The sequence below is a fragment of the Euprymna scolopes genome, chromosome 17, assembly GCF_053919585.1.
Source record: "Euprymna scolopes isolate OS-2025 chromosome 17, ASM5391958v1, whole genome shotgun sequence".
Taxonomy (NCBI): Eukaryota; Metazoa; Mollusca; class Cephalopoda; order Sepiida; family Sepiolidae; genus Euprymna; species Euprymna scolopes.
The window spans coordinates 102254786-102276197 of NC_136498.1; the positions used below are offsets into that span (position 1 = coordinate 102254786).

The 21412-nt window shown below is 35.8% G+C and overlaps 1 protein-coding gene across 1 annotated transcript in view; it reads right to left on the reverse strand.

The window, feature by feature from the left end:
- The window catches only part of LOC145296860 (sodium/potassium-transporting ATPase subunit beta-1-like), a 676983-nt gene that overhangs the window by 114481 nt on the left and 541090 nt on the right, over positions 1 to 21412 (reverse strand). Inside the window, exon 2 of the mRNA XM_080142994.1 lies at positions 3804 to 3911. Within this exon, the coding sequence (XP_079999120.1) occupies positions 3804 to 3911 (108 nt within the window). The remainder of the gene's footprint in view (positions 1 to 3803; positions 3912 to 21412) is intronic.

Below are 21412 nucleotides of genomic sequence, written 5' to 3' on the forward strand. Positions count from 1 at the left end.
GTGGGTCCAGAGTTGCCACGTTCGATCCCTGCTGTCGCCACTCCCTTAATTTGAGTGCACACACATCAGCCCTTGCCGTATATAGGTCGACACGCTCATTGAGCTCACGGTAGTCTAGGACAGGGCGAACCTTTTGTTTGGTCTCTTTTACGACGGCCATCAAGGGAATCAGCCCTCGCAGGGGGCCAAGCTCATCCTCTGGGTATAGAAGAAGCCAGCCATTGTCGATCCACATCTGCAGTTCTTCTTCATACTGTTCCCTTAGCCACATGGGTGGGGGATATTCCGATAACCGGTTCCACAAGGATATTGGTGGCTGATCGTTTGACCACTTCCAAGACGCCATCAATGCATTGGTGTTTCTATCATACTCTGCACGAAAGTCAGGCTCGTCGAGAGTTATGACAGTACAAACGTGTTCCTCACATCAGGAGAACTGTACCTTGCCGGTTCTGTCCACAGTAATTCCACCCAGTTGTGTAATCAAGTCCATACCCAGGAGTAGGTCGTACCCGAGAAGCTCTCCCTCCACAACCAGGGCACACATGGCTACTGCAGGCCCGTCGTTGATGCTTGCGCAGATAATGCTCACCCAACAAGAGTCTAGTGAACCTCCGCTTACAGTTAGTACCGGAATTCTCTCTGCTTTCCAAGTGGCACAGCATATCTTGCTCACGAGAGTCTGGGTGCACCCCAGTGTCCACAAGCGCGAGGCGCTTGCTTCCATTAATGTGTATGCTTACAGTGGGTAGCACCCTGCTCAATGACGATCTGGGGAGAAGACTGGCGCTGTAGCTTCTTCCTCTTGCCCATTTCCCAGACAGGTGCGGGCCAGGAGTCCGTGTTTTTTGCACTTGTAGCACTGCGGCCCGTCAAGTTTCCGAGTTGGTTGACATGACGAAAGACAATCATGGGCCAAATGGTTGGGTCCTCCACACTTATAGCAGGTTGTAGCTGCGCCCAGGTCCTGCAATCCAACCTGTGATGGTTGTACAGCTGCCACTTGGTCTATAGTGTTAGGGCTTTTCTTTAGTATTGCTCGTGCCAATACTTCCGATATGTTCATCTCGTCCACTTGGGATGAGGCACGGAGCAAATCTTCCACACTTTTAGGTAATCCTGCAACAAAGGCGCACATCAAGCCTTTGTCTGACATCCCTCAAAAAAAAGGACCGATAGCTTTTTTAGTTCAGCCAGATACACATCCACCGTTTCCCCGGGATGTAATTTTCGGGCCATGAATTCCTTCCATGCAGTAACTGGATCTAACGCAAATGCTGTAAAAAGGGCGCACTTGATGCAGGCGAAATCTGTTTTCTTCTCATCAGCCAACTGCTGGTATACTGCATATGCTCCCCCAGTGAGGCGCATTGGGACCACGCATTCCATACGCTTCACCCCACTGAGCTGACATATTAATTCTGCTTTTTCCACCCATTCCTGCACTGAGTGATCAGTGCTACTGCCATCAAACAGGGGACTTAGCTTGGGGTCAAATCCTGACGTCATGCCGGAATAGCTTGTGTTCGTTACGACTCTACTTTCAACCGAGTCGTTGTTTGTTTCGTTCACCACACTCTTTTCTTCTACCTCTTCTTTTACACACGTCCGTTTGCTTTAGTGACTAAAAATCGTCTGTCCTCCCGCTTTCCTTTCCTCATTATTTATGGAACCAGGGTACGAGATTCTCCGAAATTCCACGAGACTTTTTTCCACATAAAAGCATGCGGTCACCATCTTGATTCTCAATTTTTGCTCTGCAGGCACAAACGCGCAGCCGCTTTAACGGTAAGCCACTTCTTTCTCCACAATATATATATATATATATATATATATGCATACTTACATTTATGTATGCATATATCTAATTTATAAAACACACTGTCTGTCTCCATATTTTCAAACTCTATCTTTTCCGAAACTAAAAGTAGCAGAGCAGCGGTAGTGGCCTCAAATGATTGGATTTTATATGGGTCGTTCTTTTATGGGTCTTTAGCAGGTTAATAGAGTTTTTAAGGGGTTAAATGGGTCAAAATTGGAAAAAATCATTGTACATTTTTTACATTCATCTTAGTTTATTTTTAATCAGTTCATATGCATATCACGTTGGTACAGTGATAACGTCACCAGTTTTGAATGCTACAGTTTTGGTTCTAGCTGATGGCACCTGAATACTTTTTTTTTTTTTTTTGAAATCACGACACTATCATTATATATATATATATATATATGAAATTTGGATAAATGAAAATATATTTAAGCATATTTTACGACCGGGCTAAGTCCCCCCCACTCTCCGCTAATGTAAATATAAACATTTTTAAAACATTTTGCTTTTGTTTGCCCCTCTTGTCGTCGTGTGTATTGTTTTACTTTGGTTTGAGTGGAAACTAAAAAAAATAAATAAATAAAACAGTCACGTGACCGACACATACTAAGCATGCGTGCTAACGACTTTATTTTGTTTACACCACAAACGAGAGAAAAAAAAATAAAACTTGACTTTTCCCAAACAAACAGTAACAGCAGATTTTAGATTTTAAGCTACACTTAATATAAAAACAATCAATATACATCTAAAACTTTTGATTGCAACAAACTCAGTTGGGAATTAATTTTAGTCATTTATTTGTTTAGCAAGAGCGCGCCTGTTGTATCAACACTATTTCATAAAGAAAGCACTTCCTTGCCAAAAAAGCCAATCCAGTTAGAGAGCAAGCCAGTCAAGTCGTTCGAAAGATCTTAGCAGCCGTAACAGGAATAGTTCAAACGACCCTTTTTAGGGCTGCTTTCCACAAAATTACTACTAGCTGTCTGCCTTCAGACACTATCCTCTAAAACCAGCGAACACCAGCTCACTTCTGCAGTTTTCAACGTCTTCTGCTGCCTCCAGCATCTCCTTCAGCTCCCGGTAGCTGTTGACGTCCAGCTACCCAGTTTCAGTGTCTGCTGACATCCAACTATCCATCCCAGTGTCTACTGACGCCCAGTTGTCCGTTCCAGTGCTCACTAACGTGCAGCTGCCCTGTTCCAGTTCCCAGTGACGTCCAGCTGCCCTGTTTCGGCGCCCACTAACGTCCATCTGCCATATTCCGGTGTCCACTAACGTCCAGATGCCCTGGTCCGGTGCTCACTAACGTCCAGCTACCTGTTTCAATGCCCACTGACGTCCAGCTGCCCTATTCCGATGTCCACTTACGTCTAGCTACTCCAGTCTGGTGCCCACTAAAGTCCAACTACCCTGTCTGGTACCCACTGACGTGCAACTGTCCTATGCCAGTATCCATTGTATATGTGAGTTCCTTCCTTATAGGTTCCGAAACGTCTGAGCCTATCTTTTTAAAATTTCATATAAAGGTAATTTATATGTCTGGCAGTCTTCTTAGATTACACTGGCCAAGGAAAATAATTTAATTATTTTCCTTGACCAAATAATCAGAAACATTAATTGTTCCATAAACCTTTCCTGTAGCGACTTCGCATATGTTTTCTTTGTGCCAACACGGGGAGAATCTTTTGCTCTGTGGCTTCCAACTCAAAAACTGTCTACTGAGAACTAGTCACCTCCAGGACTTGTATAGAACAACTAACCATCGGAAACTGCTCTGTCTACTGAGAACCAGTCACCTCCAGGACTTGTATAGAACAACTAACCATCGGAAACTGCTGTCTACTGAGAACCAGTCACCTCCAGGATTTGTATAGAACAACTAATCCTCGGAAACTGTTCTGAAACTAAGCATGGTTTCAACTCAAGATAAACATATCAAAATGGAGTTAAAGAGAAACATAAAATGACTTACCTTCCAGAATGCTTTCGATGTATTGCGTGTAAGGAGTAAAAGACGCTTCTTCAAAAGTGTTGAATCTGATAAGTTTTTCTTCGTTGATTTCTGGATATAACTTGATGCCTACGAAAAGAAACAAAGCACAAATGAAATATAAATATATAAGTATATATATTACAAATGGAGGTATAAAAATACGAATGACTAAAAAGCAAGACAACGCACATATATTTCGTCTAACCCGTCAAATTCAAGACGCGAGGAGAGTAGCGAAATAAAAGTTAAAGATTTCCTGATATAATTTCATCTTACTAGTTTCCTCTTGCCATGAAAGTGCTGACAACTTTCTGCAAAAATGGAAGGTGACAAGTGATCTAATCCGCGTTTTTATAGATAACCAAAAAGTATCTGTGTTTATCACGTATCACGTTTAATGAAAAGAAGTTTGATTAAACAATGATATGAAAAGAAGTTAGCATTTGAAAAAAAATGTACTAAAAATTGTTTTACTATTCTATCTATCTATCTATATATAAGTGAAAGTGTGTGTGTGTGTGTATCTGTGTGCCTGTGTACATTTCCCTACGCAATAACTGTCAATTTTTAGTCTACAGACTCGAAATTTGATATACAGGTTACTGAGATTTGGGAAAATCGATGTGATCGGTTTTTGGCCAGAAATTTGGCAATTAAGGGGTCAAAGTTCAACGATTTGACCTTTGAGAACTCTACCGAACTCCTCCGACAATTTTCGGTCAACGCACTTGAAATTTTAGATATAGGTTCTTTGGACATGGATCTAACTTAATAACTTGATTTGAGCCCAAAACAATAAATTTTAAGGGGTCATAATAGGGGTCAAAATTAAAAATATTGACGTTTGCAGTCTCTTCCAAATTACTCAGACAATTTCTGGTCTAAATATGTGAAATTTTACATAAAGGGTATTCAGAGATAGGGCAAGCTTTTTCATCAGTTTGGGTCGAAATTTTTTAGTTACCAATATATAAATGTATGTATGTCTGTTTGCATGTCTGCCTTAAACTTTCGATAGAGGCGACAGATTTTACGAAGATCAGTATTGTTTTAAAGTTCGACTTTTCATACGACAAATACCGAAAAATTGGCTAAAAAACATTAATATCTTCCCCTTCAACTAGGCATTTTTCTACAGGGGGGGGTCACTTTTTTCGCCGATATTTTTGAAAGTTTAGATTGTCTAGCCTTAATTTAAAAAAATGTCGCTTCCGGTTTGGCGATGGTCGTAACAGCATAAACGTTGGCTTTTACTCCGTTCTTTTCCTCTTTTGCGGTACGGGTTCGAGCCTGCCTTCCTACTACCACTTTTTTTTTTTTTTTTGCTCAACATACACATCCAAACACCCGGGCAACACCGGGCTGAAATGCTAGTATATCTAAAAAAGTGAGAATGTGTGTGTGTGAGGACAACTCTTAACCTATATATTCAACGAATTTTCTATCTACAGACTTGAAATTTGGTATATATGGTATTCAGACATGTGGAACACTTTTAATCGATTTTTATCCGATAAAAAAGGTTGCTAAGGGGTAAAAATGGAAAAACTGGTACTGGGGGCGTTGAGCATCGGATTTTTATCTATTAACTGTTTCACGACTGCGCATGCGCAAATCGGTCCTACCTCAGCTTCTTTATGTAAAGAATAAATATGTTTGAAAACACTTTAAATCGTGGCAAGCTGAACTCATGGTTATCGTACTTATTGTCTTTAGATTTTGGTTTCGATCTTAGAGTATGTTATTTTTTTACTTGCAAGAAGTAAACTGTTTAGAAAAAAACAATACTTTCAGTTTCTTTCCATTTTGTTCACTACATTAAGTACAATTTAACAATCAGGAGAGCATTAACTCTAATAATAATGATACATTCGAAATCTGCATGCATTAAATATCATATTAATGCATATTTTATGACCGGGCTATGCCGAGTAGCCTGCTAGTTACCTATATATTAAGCACAATATAGCATAATCACGGTAATACACTGGTTCTCGTGAAATTACCAAAGTTAAGCATTGTTAAACCTGGTCAGTACTAAAATAGGTGAACATTTTGAGAATACCAGGTGCTGTATGTGCTCTCCACTGATAACTTCTACTTGCCACTGGAATCAAGCAACACTGACTTGGGAAAGGAGTGGTTAGTGATTACACAACTCTTGCATCACAATCCAGCATGCGTCATCGATTAGATCATCCATTTTTAGTACACATAGTGAAACGTGGGCAATGAGGGTTGAAGACATGAGTTGCATGGAGAAAAATGAGGGGAGAAAAGATGAATGTGTACTGCGAATTTTAAACACAATATTAGATTTGATGACCTCAAAATGAGATCAAATCTGGACAGTATAGGGAAAATATGCAGAAAAAGAGATTTCAATGGTATGGCCATGTTAAAAGAATGGATCACAGTTCTTGAGACAGAAGGTGTAGAATGATTACGGTAGCAGATTTAGTTTAGTGGAGAAAACCAAAGATGATATGGAGGAAGTAATAAAAATGAACCTGAGGGATAAATAAAGACGTAGCCAGAGATAGGTTAGTGTGGAAATCAATTTCTTAAAGCCAACCAACACATGCCAGCATGTAAAATGGACATTAAATTTATTATGATGATTATCCATGAAGATAATACTTGTTACATAAATAACAACATAAATTATTATGATGGCAATAAACTGGGAAAATTAGTAAAGGGCCAATCTACTCTGGCTTTATATACTGATAATTTACGTTAAAACATTTTAATTTTTAAAAGAAATTTTAAACTAATATATTTATTGTAAATGGCGATTGAGTACAATTATCTGTGGTAGCCATTTTGAATCTTGGCAGGAACTAAGTACATAGCCAGGACAGAAAGGAGCAAGGGCCGAAAATGAAGAGGTTCAATATTTGGTCCTTACTCGCTATTATATAGTTAGTTTCCATTAAGATTTTCTTGAAAAGGTGTTACAAGTCGAAAGGGGGGAGGGGGTGAGATCGAAATTTAGAGTGATTTTTTTTTTCCAAAATACTCTTTCTTATTCTTGAGGCTAGGATCATAAACAGGCATAAAAGACATAAAAAAAAACACCACACAAAAAATAATCCACAAATGTTTAAATTTTTCAACTTCCTTTGCTGACGGTCAGTACTCGGAGCCATACAAAGTCGTGGTAAATATTTGAAACGTCAGTATATTACACTACTTGTAATTTTTTTTTTTTGTTTTAGATATAAATACGAGGTAGTTTCAATAAGTTTCCATACTTCTTTTTGTTATGGCAACTTCTATTGATAATACACACATGAAACTTCAGTCTGTGAAGTAATCTCCCCCGGCTTCAATGCACTTGCTATACCATTCCAACAACTTTTGTTTAAGTATGTCAGTGACGCTCATCACAGAATCTTTTATCCCCTCAATTATCTTATGATGACTGCCTGTAAGGTTTTCCTTGAACTTAGCGAATAATCAAAAATCAAAGGGAGCAAGGTGTGGACTACAGGGAGTGCAAGGAACTGTCTTGATGCCCATCTTGGTCAAATAGTCTGCAGAAGGATTGAGTTGTGGCCTGGTGCATTCATGCAAATCTTGTTTCTTGCAGATAATTGTGTGTACAGCTCCCACACGGACATCAAATAGTGCACTTGTTGTCTATAGACACACAAGTCCTTATCATTGAAATTCTTCATTTGGACAATCAACTCTGGTGTTTTGATTTCCTTACTCCACTCACGCCTCTTATCATCTCTCACAAACTCTCTACCTTCCTCGAATCTCTTATGCTACTCAAAAACTGATGCTTGATTCATGCAAGATGGTCCAAAAGCAGTCTGAATCATTGCATACGTTTCTGTGACATTTGTTCTCGGTTTAAAACAAATTTATTACATATCAATCCTCGTACGTGACCAGATTGCATTTTTGAAATTCGCCAGCTGTGACAATTAGGCTTTAGTAGGGTGTATTTCAATTCCTGATGTAGCTGTTAATTTGAACCTGAAATCATCAAAATTGGTCAGTCATCTGAGAAGATGTATAGCAAAAACGCATTAAATTTTTAAGAGTTGAGGACAATTTTAAATGCCTGTACAAAAAAGTCTTTCAACTTATTTAAGGCACCTTGTATGTCACTGTTTAAGTATGACAGTCCAAAGAAGCATTAACATTCTCAGAGTTTCAAAAGGGCAATATTATAGGTCAATCTGTAGGCTGACTTAATCAGCACTAAATTGCCACAAATCTCACATGTTGACTTCCCACCGTTAAAGTTGTTGTCTGTTTTATCAAAAAAAGGGAAATAATCAATATTATCTCAACTAGGTTCATGAGGATCCTCTGACTAGGTTCTGAGGATCCTTTATATATATATATATATATATATATATATATATATATATATATAGCTACTTCATTTACTCACATAAAATTAATATACGAAAGTATAAATTTATGCGTAAACTTGAAGTATTTACTTCAAAAGTGCTCAATACGTAGGTAGAGCTAGTTAGTAAGTTATAAAGTATATACGGCGATTAAACTACGCAGAATATTCAGTGTAGCTTAATTGCTATATATATTTTATAACTTATATAATTATTATACAAGGTGTCCCAAAAGAAGCTGATGGTTAAAAAAGAAATTCATAACTTTCTTAATTTTTTATATATTTCTTTGATTTTTTTTCAGATCATCTAGAGTAACCCTTCCGAGGTTATCGCAAGTCATTACACTACTGAAGAGCGGGTATTTATCATAGTCCTATTTTCAGTTGAACGAGTCAATAATAGAACTCAAAGAGAATTTCGACGAAACTTCAACACAAGAAATTCCCCTACTCCCAATGCAATAAAACCAACCACAATAACTGCTATTAAAATAATATAGAGGAGGAAATTAAGGTCATAAGTCCTGAAACATTAAGTGATGTGCTGGACAATGCCCTGCATAGAGCAAAAGAGTGTGAAAATGGTGGACATTTGAGAAACATAATTTTTCATAACTAAAATTAGACCTTGTGAAAAACATACCCTAGATTAATTTGTCTAAATAAAATTAGAATAAGTAGATTATGATATTTTACTATGTTTTAAACAATCACGACGGGGCTCATCTACCAACATATGAAAATTGGTAAGCATAACAAAAATATTGAGGAAGGTAATCAAATTTAAAATTCGTCAGCTTCTTTTGGGACGCCCTGTAATAGTGATTATAACTGTGTACTTCTTTAATGCGTATATATCTTTAACACTGATCCATAAAGATAATATTATCGCTTTTTTTTCTTTAACTTTCTTATTATCTTCAAGCTGGGAATTGGGAATCCTATGGGATGTTAGGCATTTACTCACTATCTCATACGTACCAATTAAGAGATTTTTTTTAAGATTCTAACCGTATCTTTAAATGCAATTGTTTGTATCTGTATTGCACTTTACTGACTGGGTATATTTGTTAGGTAGTTTTTTTTTACATTATTTTTCATGAATACGGTTGCCCATATATAATTACTAGAATGATGGCGATCTTCCTCAGATTCCAGTTTCTTTTTATGTCGTACATACGACCTTGGTATTTTGTTATCTTTTCCCTCGCAGCTTTGTTCAACCCAGCATCATAAAGGACACTAAATTCTAAGGTTGCTTCTTTCTCTTCATTACTCCATATCACCATGTCAGATTTAATCATCCTGTTTTCTCGTTACATAACTATAGGAATTGCATAGACATAGTGGATGGTGTATAACTTATTTTCAACTGTTCTTTCTGGCAAACATCTTCTCAGGACTTTGTTACATTCGGTATTCAACTTTTTACAGATGGTTTAGTAAGGAGATTTACACACTTGTGTCGCATTGTACAGAAGCTGTTCCCAATCAGAACTTTAGCACACTGTCTACTTCTGCGTGGCAGAACCTACACTTTGTTCTAATCTTCTTCAAAACATTAGTCATCCAACCTTAGATCAGTGGCAGCCATTATAATCCTCAAAAGATTAATAACAAGAAACTCACAGAATAACTGGAAAGTAAAGTTGTGTTTCACTCGACGGATAAAATGCAAATCTATATTTTTTAAGCAACTAAGAACTCAAACCGGTGTTCCTCGTATATCCCCCTGTGGACATATCCGCAGTGGTGTTCAGTGGTCGCGGGTGGAGTATGAATCGAATAGACAAAAGATTTTTACAACTTCCATTGATTCTAACCGATTGTGGCAATGAACTCTGACCGGAAAAAATGTAGAAATGTACGAATATCCAGGAACTGTAAGGATAGTAGTCCTATAGCACACCTCAGATTCTGTGCTGAAGTGTGAGGGCATTGCATTTGAATGTAATGTCGTGATTTTTAATCTTATTAAGGTCAAATTCACACGGGGAAAAAGGAGTTCATTTTATTTATATAAAGAAAACAAAGACGAATATTTACATGGAAAAGCTTTGTTTTCTTAATATTTTCAGTGTTGAATATTTTCATCTAAAGAGACCTCTCTTATCATATCCTTGTAGCGGAGTTTCTGCCCACCAATTTTTCTGTACCCATTTTCCAATTCCTCATGCAATATGATATTTGGCATGTGATTAAATTAAATGGAACGATTTTATATCGAATGTTGAAGTATTCAACAGAGCCGCCAACAACACACTTCATTGTACCCCAACATGAAACTTACAACTGAATATCAGGTCAATCAAATATGCCATGAAACATTAAATAATAGATGTTTGTTTCTGAAATTGATTGAACTTTTTTATGCCTTACTAATTTGCTTTATAAGCTGTCAGCATTTCAGGTGCCTTAAACATGTTTTCATCCATTATCAATAGTACATGGCCGTTTTCTTTGTCTTAAAGACGAACATTATCACACTGGAATTTCTGAAGCATGTTACAACTTCATTATACTAGTTGATAATGATGAAGATTCACATTATAAGTGGTTTGTTCCACATATTGCCACTGAAATGTAAAGGATCAGATTTAGAGGGGGTGGGGTTCGATGAGGAGTTCAGCAGCAAGATGTTCATTCATATTACATTTACGCTCCACTGCAAACCATGAGTCATTCTTGCTAATGAAAGGTTTTATTATGTTTGATCTTTTCCATCGATTCTATATTGATCTCATTCTGATCTGTTTATTCTAAAATACTTACATAATGTATATCTGCTTCGTTCACAATCATCGATGATTGTGAACGACGTCAACTTATGAAGATAGGAAATGGATATTTCGTATCGATTCTATTGAAAAAAGGATAGGAAAATAAAATGTCTCATAGAGGATTGCACTTGCACTTGGTATGAAAGCGATATCGTATCTAAGCAAAATAATCAATTTGGATAAAATCTATAAGTGAAAACTGCTGGGTCTTTCAGCCTCACTTTCTTTCTCACTTTGAGCCGGAACTTTCTGGGGGGGGGGGTACTTTTCTCTCTTCTCACTGTTTTCTCTGCTTGAACAAAAAGCACAGTCGCCTATCCGCCCGAGTTCGGTCTTTTATTCCTCTGAAATTTCAGGAATTCTCGCAATTAGTTTCGCCCTCTTTCCCATAAAACCAACCATGCCTACCGCTTTTTCTTCTTCCTCTCCCAGCCCCTGACAGCCAACAGAACAGATTTTTCTGTCTTTTGGAGGTGAATGCATTGGAAGAATTACTACTATAATAACATTTATTTTTCTTCATTATATAACAGTTTATAAACAGTATTCTTAAATTTTAAGTCTATAAGCAAGCATTTAAAAAATTTTTCAGTCCGGGTTTGGAGTCGGACATTGATGATCTTAGCTCTGCTTGTTATATCTAAGATGGTAACTTGATAATCTTCCAATGGGATATCATGTATTTTTTTGGGGGGGGAGAATTTCTCTTACTATCATCTTTAAAGTGAGATATTGACTTGTTGTTTTTCTTATCTTTCTTCATCATTCTTCTTTTTCGTTTTGATTTTGAATATTATGCATAGAAGGAGAGACTAGTGATTGGTTCTCTAGGCTAGATGTGGCAATAATACTCTATGCCTGGACGAATTGTAGCTTTAAATACACATTGTACCGATAATGTTATAGGCAAATAGCAATGTAAAAAAAAAATAGCTTTTTTATTAATATAATTAAAGTTGTCATAATTATAATCCAACTTAATCAATTGATTTAGAAATAGTAAAATTATTTTTTTAGATGGAGATATTGTAAAGTAATTTATTTTTAAATATTGTGGGAAATTCCCACTGAAAAGTAGTTTAACAAAAGTTTGCAACAATGCTTGTTGCGACCTATGGCGTAGGTAAGAAATAAACACCTCGTCGCTCGGGTAAAGTTTATACGGACAAAATCTTCCTGTCATACAATGCTGAACTGATCCCCCCCCCAAAAAAAAACAAGTGCCCTTCTGCACAATCAGACTTTTTATAATCAGCTCGGCCAATCAAACGAAGCGAACGTAACAACAACGTATCAACAAAAAAGACTGCACTCTCATAGATATTTCTTCTTGGCTCCTGCTCTTGCCGAGGGTGTCGGTAAGTGATATCCAACCAATTATTTTATGTAGAGCGATATTTTCCCCAATAATATATGTAAACTTTAGTGATTTTTAGTTATTCTTCATTTTTAATCTCTTTTTCCACACACAACAAGGCGTATTGTCACGTAGAGCTTAAGAGGCTACTATTTCGAATCAGATTTAACAGGGAATTATGGACAGTTAAGCAGCGAGATGTCTAGTGAGAGATAAACAAGCCCAGATGTGGCAACAATACTCCAAGCATGGGCGAACTGTAGCTTTGCATATGAAATATAGGATATTTCCCTTATGTGAGTAATTTTCTAACATGTTAGAGGGAGTCGACCTTCTTTGTAACAGCCTTGGAAATATCTTTAATGTATTTGTCCAATTCATAGTTTCTGTGAATGTTAAGCCAAGAAATTTTAAAGATGGCTCTGAGATACGGCATTATTTGCTATGAAAATCTATATGTATAAAATAGTATTCATTATGGATTTCGTTTTTCGGACTCATTTCCTCATCTTCGGTGTTTTTTTTTTTCCACTACGTTTCGGCCGTTTCATCCTTCGGCCTTCTTCAGGTGTATCTCGAACTCGGGAACTGTTTTTTTGGAATTTTGAACCCAATTCTTTATTGTTACGGGGGTACCATGTTCTTGTTCCATTCAGGCCGCCCCTGCTGCTACCATTGCAAGTCTCCAAGGTGCTGAGTTAAATCCTGAGCGAAAGCAGTGGCAGTGACAACACAATGGCAACGACAGCAATAGACGCAGCAACAGCATTAAGCGGTAGCAGCAGGGACGGCCTGAATGGAACGAGAACATGGTACCCCCATAACAATAAAGGATTGGGTTCGAAATAAAAAAAAAAACAGTTCCCGAGTTCGAGATACACCTGATGAAGGCCGAAGGATGAAACGGCCGAAACGTAGTGGAAAAAAAAACACCGAAGATGAGGAAGTGAGTCTGAAAAACGAAATCCATAATGAAATCACCTTATCCCAGAACTATAGCCAATTAATATATGCCTTCATTTAGAATCGATACCTTTTTTTTTATCTTTTTCTTCAAACAATACAAAAAGTTGGAAACTGTGAAAGATGATTAAGTGCATGGAGATATAAATGTACTAGCAGGCTGCCTGGCATTGCTCGGTCGTAAAATTCGCTTACATATGATATTTTTAGTCATGCAGATTTCATATTTATTATTACAGAACCAATTCTATATTGAATATGATATTGTACCTAATATATAGTAATGCTTTCAAAACTTAAAACAAATGACTTGGGTGCCATCAGCTAAAACTGAAACCAAAGCATTTATCGTTATCACTTGAGTTATCGAAATATATATAAGAAAGGTTAAAAATTAAGTGACTTCAAACTATGGCTATATATTCGTGCATGTGCAGAAATGATAAGTTTTATCGACTTGTATTTCTGCAAAGGTCAACTGTTTTTTATTCAGTTTTAACCCCCTGGCAAATATTTTACCGACTAAAAACAAATCAAATCTGTTCTACGATTCCAAATTCGTTATATATCAAGTTTCAAGCCTGGAAACAATAAATTCAGAGAAGAGTTTGGTAGAGATGTTCAACACACACAAACAAAATCATATATATATATATATATATATATATATATATATATATTCGTGTGTTAGAACATTACACTCCTAAATTCAACATAATTATGCAGAATGTAGAAACTATGCATAAATAGAATCCAGCATAATAGTTAAATAAAACCAATAATCTATAATATAAATCTCACTTGTCTGTTTAAATGTATGTGTGTATGAATTTATGTTTGTCTGTCTGCCTAAAAATTTCGACAGAGGCGATGGACTTTCACGCGATCGGTATCGTTTTAAAGCTCTGCCCTTCGAACTACAAATATCGAAAAATGGGCTAAAAACATTAATTCCTTCACCCTCAATTGGGCAGACTTTTACAAGGAGGGTCGCTTTTTTTCGTCGACATTTTGAAACGTCATCCCCCCTTTTCGATTGACTAGCCTTAATTTAAACCTTCGCCACTTCCGGTTTAATGATGGACGCAACGCCAAAGACATCACGTTTTTTTTCACATTCTTTTCCTCCTTCCCCTACTACCACTTTCTTTCTTTTTTTTTTTGGCTCAACACACACCTCCAAAAACCCAGGCAACGCCGGACACATAGGCTAGTCTAAAAAAAAAAAAACATAAAAACCATGAAAGTTCGTTTTCAAAAAATATGCAAATTAGTAAATCTTTATTTAGTCGCTTGCATATCCATGAACTAGTTTAAATTTTTTCTATTAATTTTTAAGTAGAAAATGCACGTTTTTAATATCAATGTCAGGCGACGAAAAACTATCTATATAAGCATATTAATTGGCGTATAAAGGATCAAGATAAAAAAGCAAAGAGCATTAGTTAGAATATAAAGAACACAAACCTTTTTTTTCATTCGATATTTCGTTTCAATTATGAAACTTTCACATAATTATTATTTATTGCGCTTAAATTAGTTTGTCGGTTCATAAGGAGAATTTAGAAAGTTTACTTGGAACTGAAACTTTGAGTTTGTATTACTTTACACAGATTTGAAAAAGTTGTCAAATAACAAATATATAATAAATAAATGTTACCAAAGACAAGTTACTTTTTTACCTAACTGGATAATTTTTTAGTGTTTTTTTTTAATGTAACATGTTTATTCAGCTCGAAAAAAATACAATCTTCACCGATGTATTGGAAAATTTAAAATGGTGCCAGACTCTCTACTGAACACGGTAAGTTTGGGAAAATGAGTTAAAAATAAAAAAAACTATGCAAAATACTGAATATATGTCAGCCAATCTACCGGTAACATATATTGAGCGAGTTTCTAACAGTATTTTGTAGAGTTTTTTTTTTTAACTCATTTTCCCAAACTTACAATGTTCAGAAGAGAGTCCGGCGCCACTTTAAATTTTCCAATACATCGGTAAACACTGTTTTTCGAGCTGAATAAACATGTTACATTAATTAAAAACACTAAAACATTTTCCAGTTGGGTAGAAAAGTAATTTATTTTGCCTTTGATAACATTTATTTGTTATATATTTGTTTTTTGACAACTTTTTCGAATCTATGTGTAGAGTAATACAAACCCGAAACTCGTTCTAAAAAGCAAGGTATCAGACATTCATCTGTACGACTTGAAAATCATTTTGTTAATAGAATTAGTCTAGATTTACAATAATGTTCAGTCAGGAGGGTAAAAAAGCAACCAAATCACACGATCACAACGTCGGACACAATTATCTCTTACGAAAAGATCTCTAAATAGCAGACGTCTTCATGATAACTAAATTGTTTTAATATATGACATAATCTAATTAATGATTAAATCACACTTAATATTAATCTGTCAGATTAAATAAGATTAATATATTAAATTAAATATTAGTTTTATATAATTGAAGAACTTGTAGGATTTGGCATTTCTAAGAGTCAACATCTTTTTGTGAAGATTGCCAGAAATGTGCATATTTGGGGTTGTTTGAATAGATAATATGTTGTCAGGGGCAGATTGTAGGAACAGCCAACATTGGTTTAGCTCCTTGTTAGAGCCGCACAAAATAGACTGCGTTTGGTAAATGAGGCCAAATTTCAGATGTTAATTCGAGGGCCATTAAACAGATACACAAATGAGTGACACCTGAGGTAGGTCATAATTTCATTTGAATAACTCGAACGGATATAAAGCAATTAAGATGTCATCATTGGCTTGGAATTTCTCCATTGATTTTAGAGGTAGTTCTTAAAGACAGTCAATTGCCAAAAGGGAAAGAAGCCTGTCAAAAGTAGAAAAAGAACAAAGTCCGGCTACTTTTCTTGGATAGCTGGAACATTTTCATGCCTAAAGAAAGAGGGCGGCTACGATTTCATCTGAAAATATATTTAGTAATAAATCAATTAATTGGTATTTAGAAGTTAAGAGGACAATAACAACGCATGTATGTGTGTATATATATTTTTAACATTTATTTAATAATGTTAAATCAACTTAATTTCAATGAAAGACGTCTTCATCAAGCATGGAAACAGTTTTTGTTTTTTGTTATTTTCCTTACTTGTGACATCAGGTAACTAGAAATCTCACCTGTCTGTTTAAATGTATATATATATATATATATATATATATATATATATATATATATATATATATATATATATATATATATATATATGTATGTATGGATGGATGTATGTCTCGCAAAAACTGTCGACAGAGGCGACGGATCCTGACAAGATTGGTATCATTTTGAAGCTCAACATCTCGGACGACAAATATCGAAATATTGGCCCAAAACATTACTTCCTTCACCGTAAACTCGGCCGTTTTTTACAAGGAGAGGTAGATTTTTTTTCGCCAACATATTAGCAAGTCATCGTCGGACTGACTTCGTTAATTTCAACGCTTTAGACTTCCTGTCGCACCATGGAGACATCGGCTAAAACGTCAGATTTTTTAAAATTCAATTGATAGCATTATATAATCAATTCTTAATACTGCAATATTTTAAGTTGTAAATTTATTATATTTTTACTAGTATATATTGTCCTCCTCTTTTCCAGTTTTTACAACTAGTCCTTTACTTTTTTCATGCTTAAGCTTAACCATATTACTTTTCATGCTCGCATTTTTCTATTTTAATACATACTATGAGTAAAATAAAATTGTATAATAAGTCGATTATTTGTTTATTTCATCGGCGTAGGGAGGGGGAGTCCAAAAACTAAAACAAGATGTTAGTATAACCATCGCAACTCTCTCTAGATTGTAGACTGTCCACTGTTTTCTGGCTTGATAGGGGCCAAAACCAAGCAGGTGGATCTCTAAATGGGGCTAAATTCTAGATAGGATGAAAGAAAATGCGGTAGTCGGGGTATACAGGGTGACCCCTCCCCCCAAAAAACAGAGGACATTCAATTGTTTTTCTGAGCATTTTACAGTCAACGTAGAAAAAAGGCCAAAGACCCTAGTGTTTTGGTGTGATGTTTTGAATATAATAAACTAGTTATGACCAAAGTTTCATTTCATTCGGACAAAAGAGTAAGAAACGGGGCCTAATTAGAGTTGGGGCCCGTTTTTTTTTTGGGTCACCCTGTATATGAATTTGTTCCAAGACGAGATCACTTATTGGGGGTGGATTAATCATGTCGTATGAACGTTCAAGTGTATGAGAGATTTCTAAGTATTAAGACGTGATAAATTGATGCGCTAATTTGTGGATGTGTCATGACTTGTATATTCATATTAGGACATGCATGTGAATAGCCAGACATGAAATGTTTTCTAAATGGAGATAAATGCATGCGCTTATTTGCAGGTGTATCAAAACTTTAATATATAATCATATATTCTGTTTATGCATGTATTACGTATGTATGTGACTGGCAATTTTTTATACGTAAAAATTGTAGATAGAAGCGGCGATTTGAATTATGCTCGGCGATGTTAAAGATACTTTAAACATGTTAAATTTTATTTATTTTTAGTTTTCCTATCCCCACATCTGCAGTTAGCTATGATATAAATCTCACCTGTCTGCTTAAATGTATGTATGTATGCGAATGAACCCTTTTTCGGTGTCAACGGCCAACTAGCACCATGTGTGTTTGTGTATGTTGGGGTGGAGAGGACACCTGTAAGCCGTGGTGAAGGCAACCTTTCTAGGAGAAGCAAATCTCTGATTTAAAAAACCATAAAACGGGAGACCAGTACCCGCATTAAGTTTAAATTGTTGCTGGCTATCTTACTCTTGCTTGTTGCTGGATCTCAACATTTTGAACCGACAGAGAGACTTAGCTGTCGTACAAAGCTAAGACTCTGTAACATCATCTGTGTATAGATACTTCCTCAGGCATTTGTCTATAAAAGTGGTCCTGTGGCGATGAAAAAGTTGTGACGTGTGGAGGCTTGAAATGCTGGAAGCATGTAATAATTGATCTCAACGACCATCTTCAGTGTCATGCCCGCTTGAGCGTGTGAATTCATCGGTAGGACTAAAAAAAAGAGGCATTTTTGGGCCCATGGACTTTAAGTGTCTGAAGGAGTGGCACTCGTCTGACAAGACGTTGCAATCACCATCTATATATGCATGTATGTATGTATGTATGTATGTATGCCTAAAATGTTTGACAGAGGTGACGCATTTTCACAAGATCGGTATCGTTTTGGAGCCCGATCCTTTGGACGACAAATATTGAAATATTGGCTAAAAACATTAATATCTTTACCCTCAGCTGGGTATTTTCTACAGGGAGGGGTCGTTTTTTTACGCCGATATTTTAGAAAGTCATTCCCTTTTTTCGATTAACTAACCTTAATATAAACGTACATCACTTCCGGTTTGACGATAGGCGTAACAGCAAAGACGTCAAGATTTTTTTGCGTTCTTTCTCTTCCTTCGTGGTACGGGTTCGAGCCTGCGTGCCTGCCTGGCTGCTACCACTTTATTTTTTTTGTTAACACACACCTCCAAACACCCGGGCAACGCCGGGCACCCAGGCTAGTAAGCTTATAAAGAGCAGCCTTATTTACTGCTCTTGATCGCTAAAATCTTGAACTTCTTTTTGAGAATTTCATTCTTATGTTTGGTAATCCTGATGATATGTTCTTAGGCATAGAAACAAATTAATTTATTTAAAGATTTTTAATGTTTTTATGAATATATATATATATATATATATATATATATATGATTGCGTAAGCAGGAAACACTTGTCTGTAAATATTAAAATAATTATTCGTAATTATTATCACACCTTTAAGAAACAACAATTCTCAGAGTTAAGCACAGGCTAGAAAATTGAAAAAATCGGTCAACTATCTTCGTGTGCGAGATCGTGACTTCCTATGACTTGATCTATGTAAGATTTTCTGCAGTAAACGTTAAGCTTCATTAATGTTAAAATTTCCCTTAATTTTGTGGAGATGAATGATGGTAATGAGGTATGTTCATTGCTAATAAAGTCAACGGTGGCTTCGTGGCGGGATTCAAATCCCTTGATCAGAGTTGATTGTCGACTCCAGCACAGATGATTGCGTAAGTATGTAATAATAGTGTCTGTAGGTACTAAAATAGTTATATATATATATATATATATATATATATATATATACACACACACTGAAGAGGAAGAAAGAAAACATTGACGATGAATGGAAACTGTATATATCTTTTTATTGATTTTAAATAAGCATTTATATATATTGCTACACATTTATGAGCATGTTTCGGTCAGTCAAGAACAAATCACTAGAGCTCTCTTAAAGTGATGATGCTTATACAAAAGTCATATCTATATATTAGAACCCAAGTGTACGGTTTTTTCAGGTTATGATGTGAAATACAATGTTTTCCGGACCCTGGTTACGTTATTTATAATACAATACATGTGTATTATATACTGTACTTTGTTTTGGTACTAATTTTTAATGCCGTATTCCTGAGTTATACTGTGTGTGTATTATATATATATATATATATATATATATATATATATATATAAACTTCAATAAACTCTCAGAAATCAAGGAGCTTATTTTCTTGCTAACACTTAAGTTCTATATGAAGTACATCGAGCTCTGAGTGTTCAATCAAGAGTCTTGTCTCCCTCTCAAACGTTGAGCTACTTAAAAAAGTTAGGAAAGCTAATTCTTATCTCCCATATCACCACTTTATCATATTATAGTTTATGTTTGTTATGATCTTATCTGAATGTTGATTGATTCCAGGTGGAGAATCCAGCTTAGTATTTTTACCCGAGGTAACCTCAATTGAAGAAGGTGGACCATTCCTCGTATAAGCCAATGTTCCGAGAGGATCTTATTTGGGCTTAGAATGATATTATTTTTATATTTGGACAGGGTTTTTGTAGTATATAATTTCGGCATCATGACCTTTTGCAGACTTTGTTGCATATGCTCCAAAAAAATCTACAAACTAGCGTATATCTGTTTAAAAAGAAACCTAACCACATAGTTGCTACACACGTAGAAATAGAATATCAAATATTCGTAATTCATTTATAATATTTGTTTTATTAACTAGAATTTTAGATTTCAATTTTGATTTTCCTACATTGAATGAAGATATATATAGAGAGAGAGAAAGAGAGAGAAAATGCGAGCATGAAAAGTAATATGGTTAAGATTAAACTTAGAAAATTAAAAGAACTAGTTGTGAAAACTGTAAAAGAAAAGGGGAAGATATTCTAGTAAAAGATATACTTTTCTAGGTTTAATTTTAACCATGTTATTTTTCATGCTCAAATTTTTCTAGGTAATCCATGATTTTTCCAGGCTTCGCTTTGTCAACAATCCATAAACCAAATTATTACCAACTTTTTAAATTGATTAAATAAAAATAATCAAATAAAAGACCCAATTAAATAAATAGCCAAGGTGAAAGGTCGGTTAGCGATTAAGCACAGCGACAGTGAATTATCAACGACGGTACTGCCGAGCGACAGATCGGGACAGTGGTGAATTATTAGCCTGAGTAGTGGCTGAATCGACATAGTCGTGGCAACAGGGCAAACAATGCGGACAGCCAATGACTGAAAACATTGCAAGAAGAGCAAAATATAAGAAACTAATATATATATATATATAATCGTTGTCTTTGAGAATTGAGTATCCCCATTTTTCCGTACGTTAGCACTTTGCTACAAACCCGAGGGAAATTTTCTTTTTTAATATCTTGTTACGTCATCATCTCCAGCGTTCCCAGCCAATTTGAGGTGGTGTAGCAGATTTGGTTGCTATGGTAACCAACAGCCAATCAGAAAAAAAACAGTCTCTCCATTCCTTACAGATTCCGAGAACTTTTGAATACCAGTAATTTTATTATAACCTTTGTTTTACTCAACGAAAATCGAATTTTTTTTTTCAAAATATAGCTGTGAAGGTGACCTATGAATTGTAAAAATTGTTTAAAATTGGTCACAAAATGTGTGAGCGGTGAAGCTTTAAAGCAGATTTAAACGAGTAAAACTAACCATCCATGCACTCACTGCTTGAATGTAATTCAAATCTTGTCGTT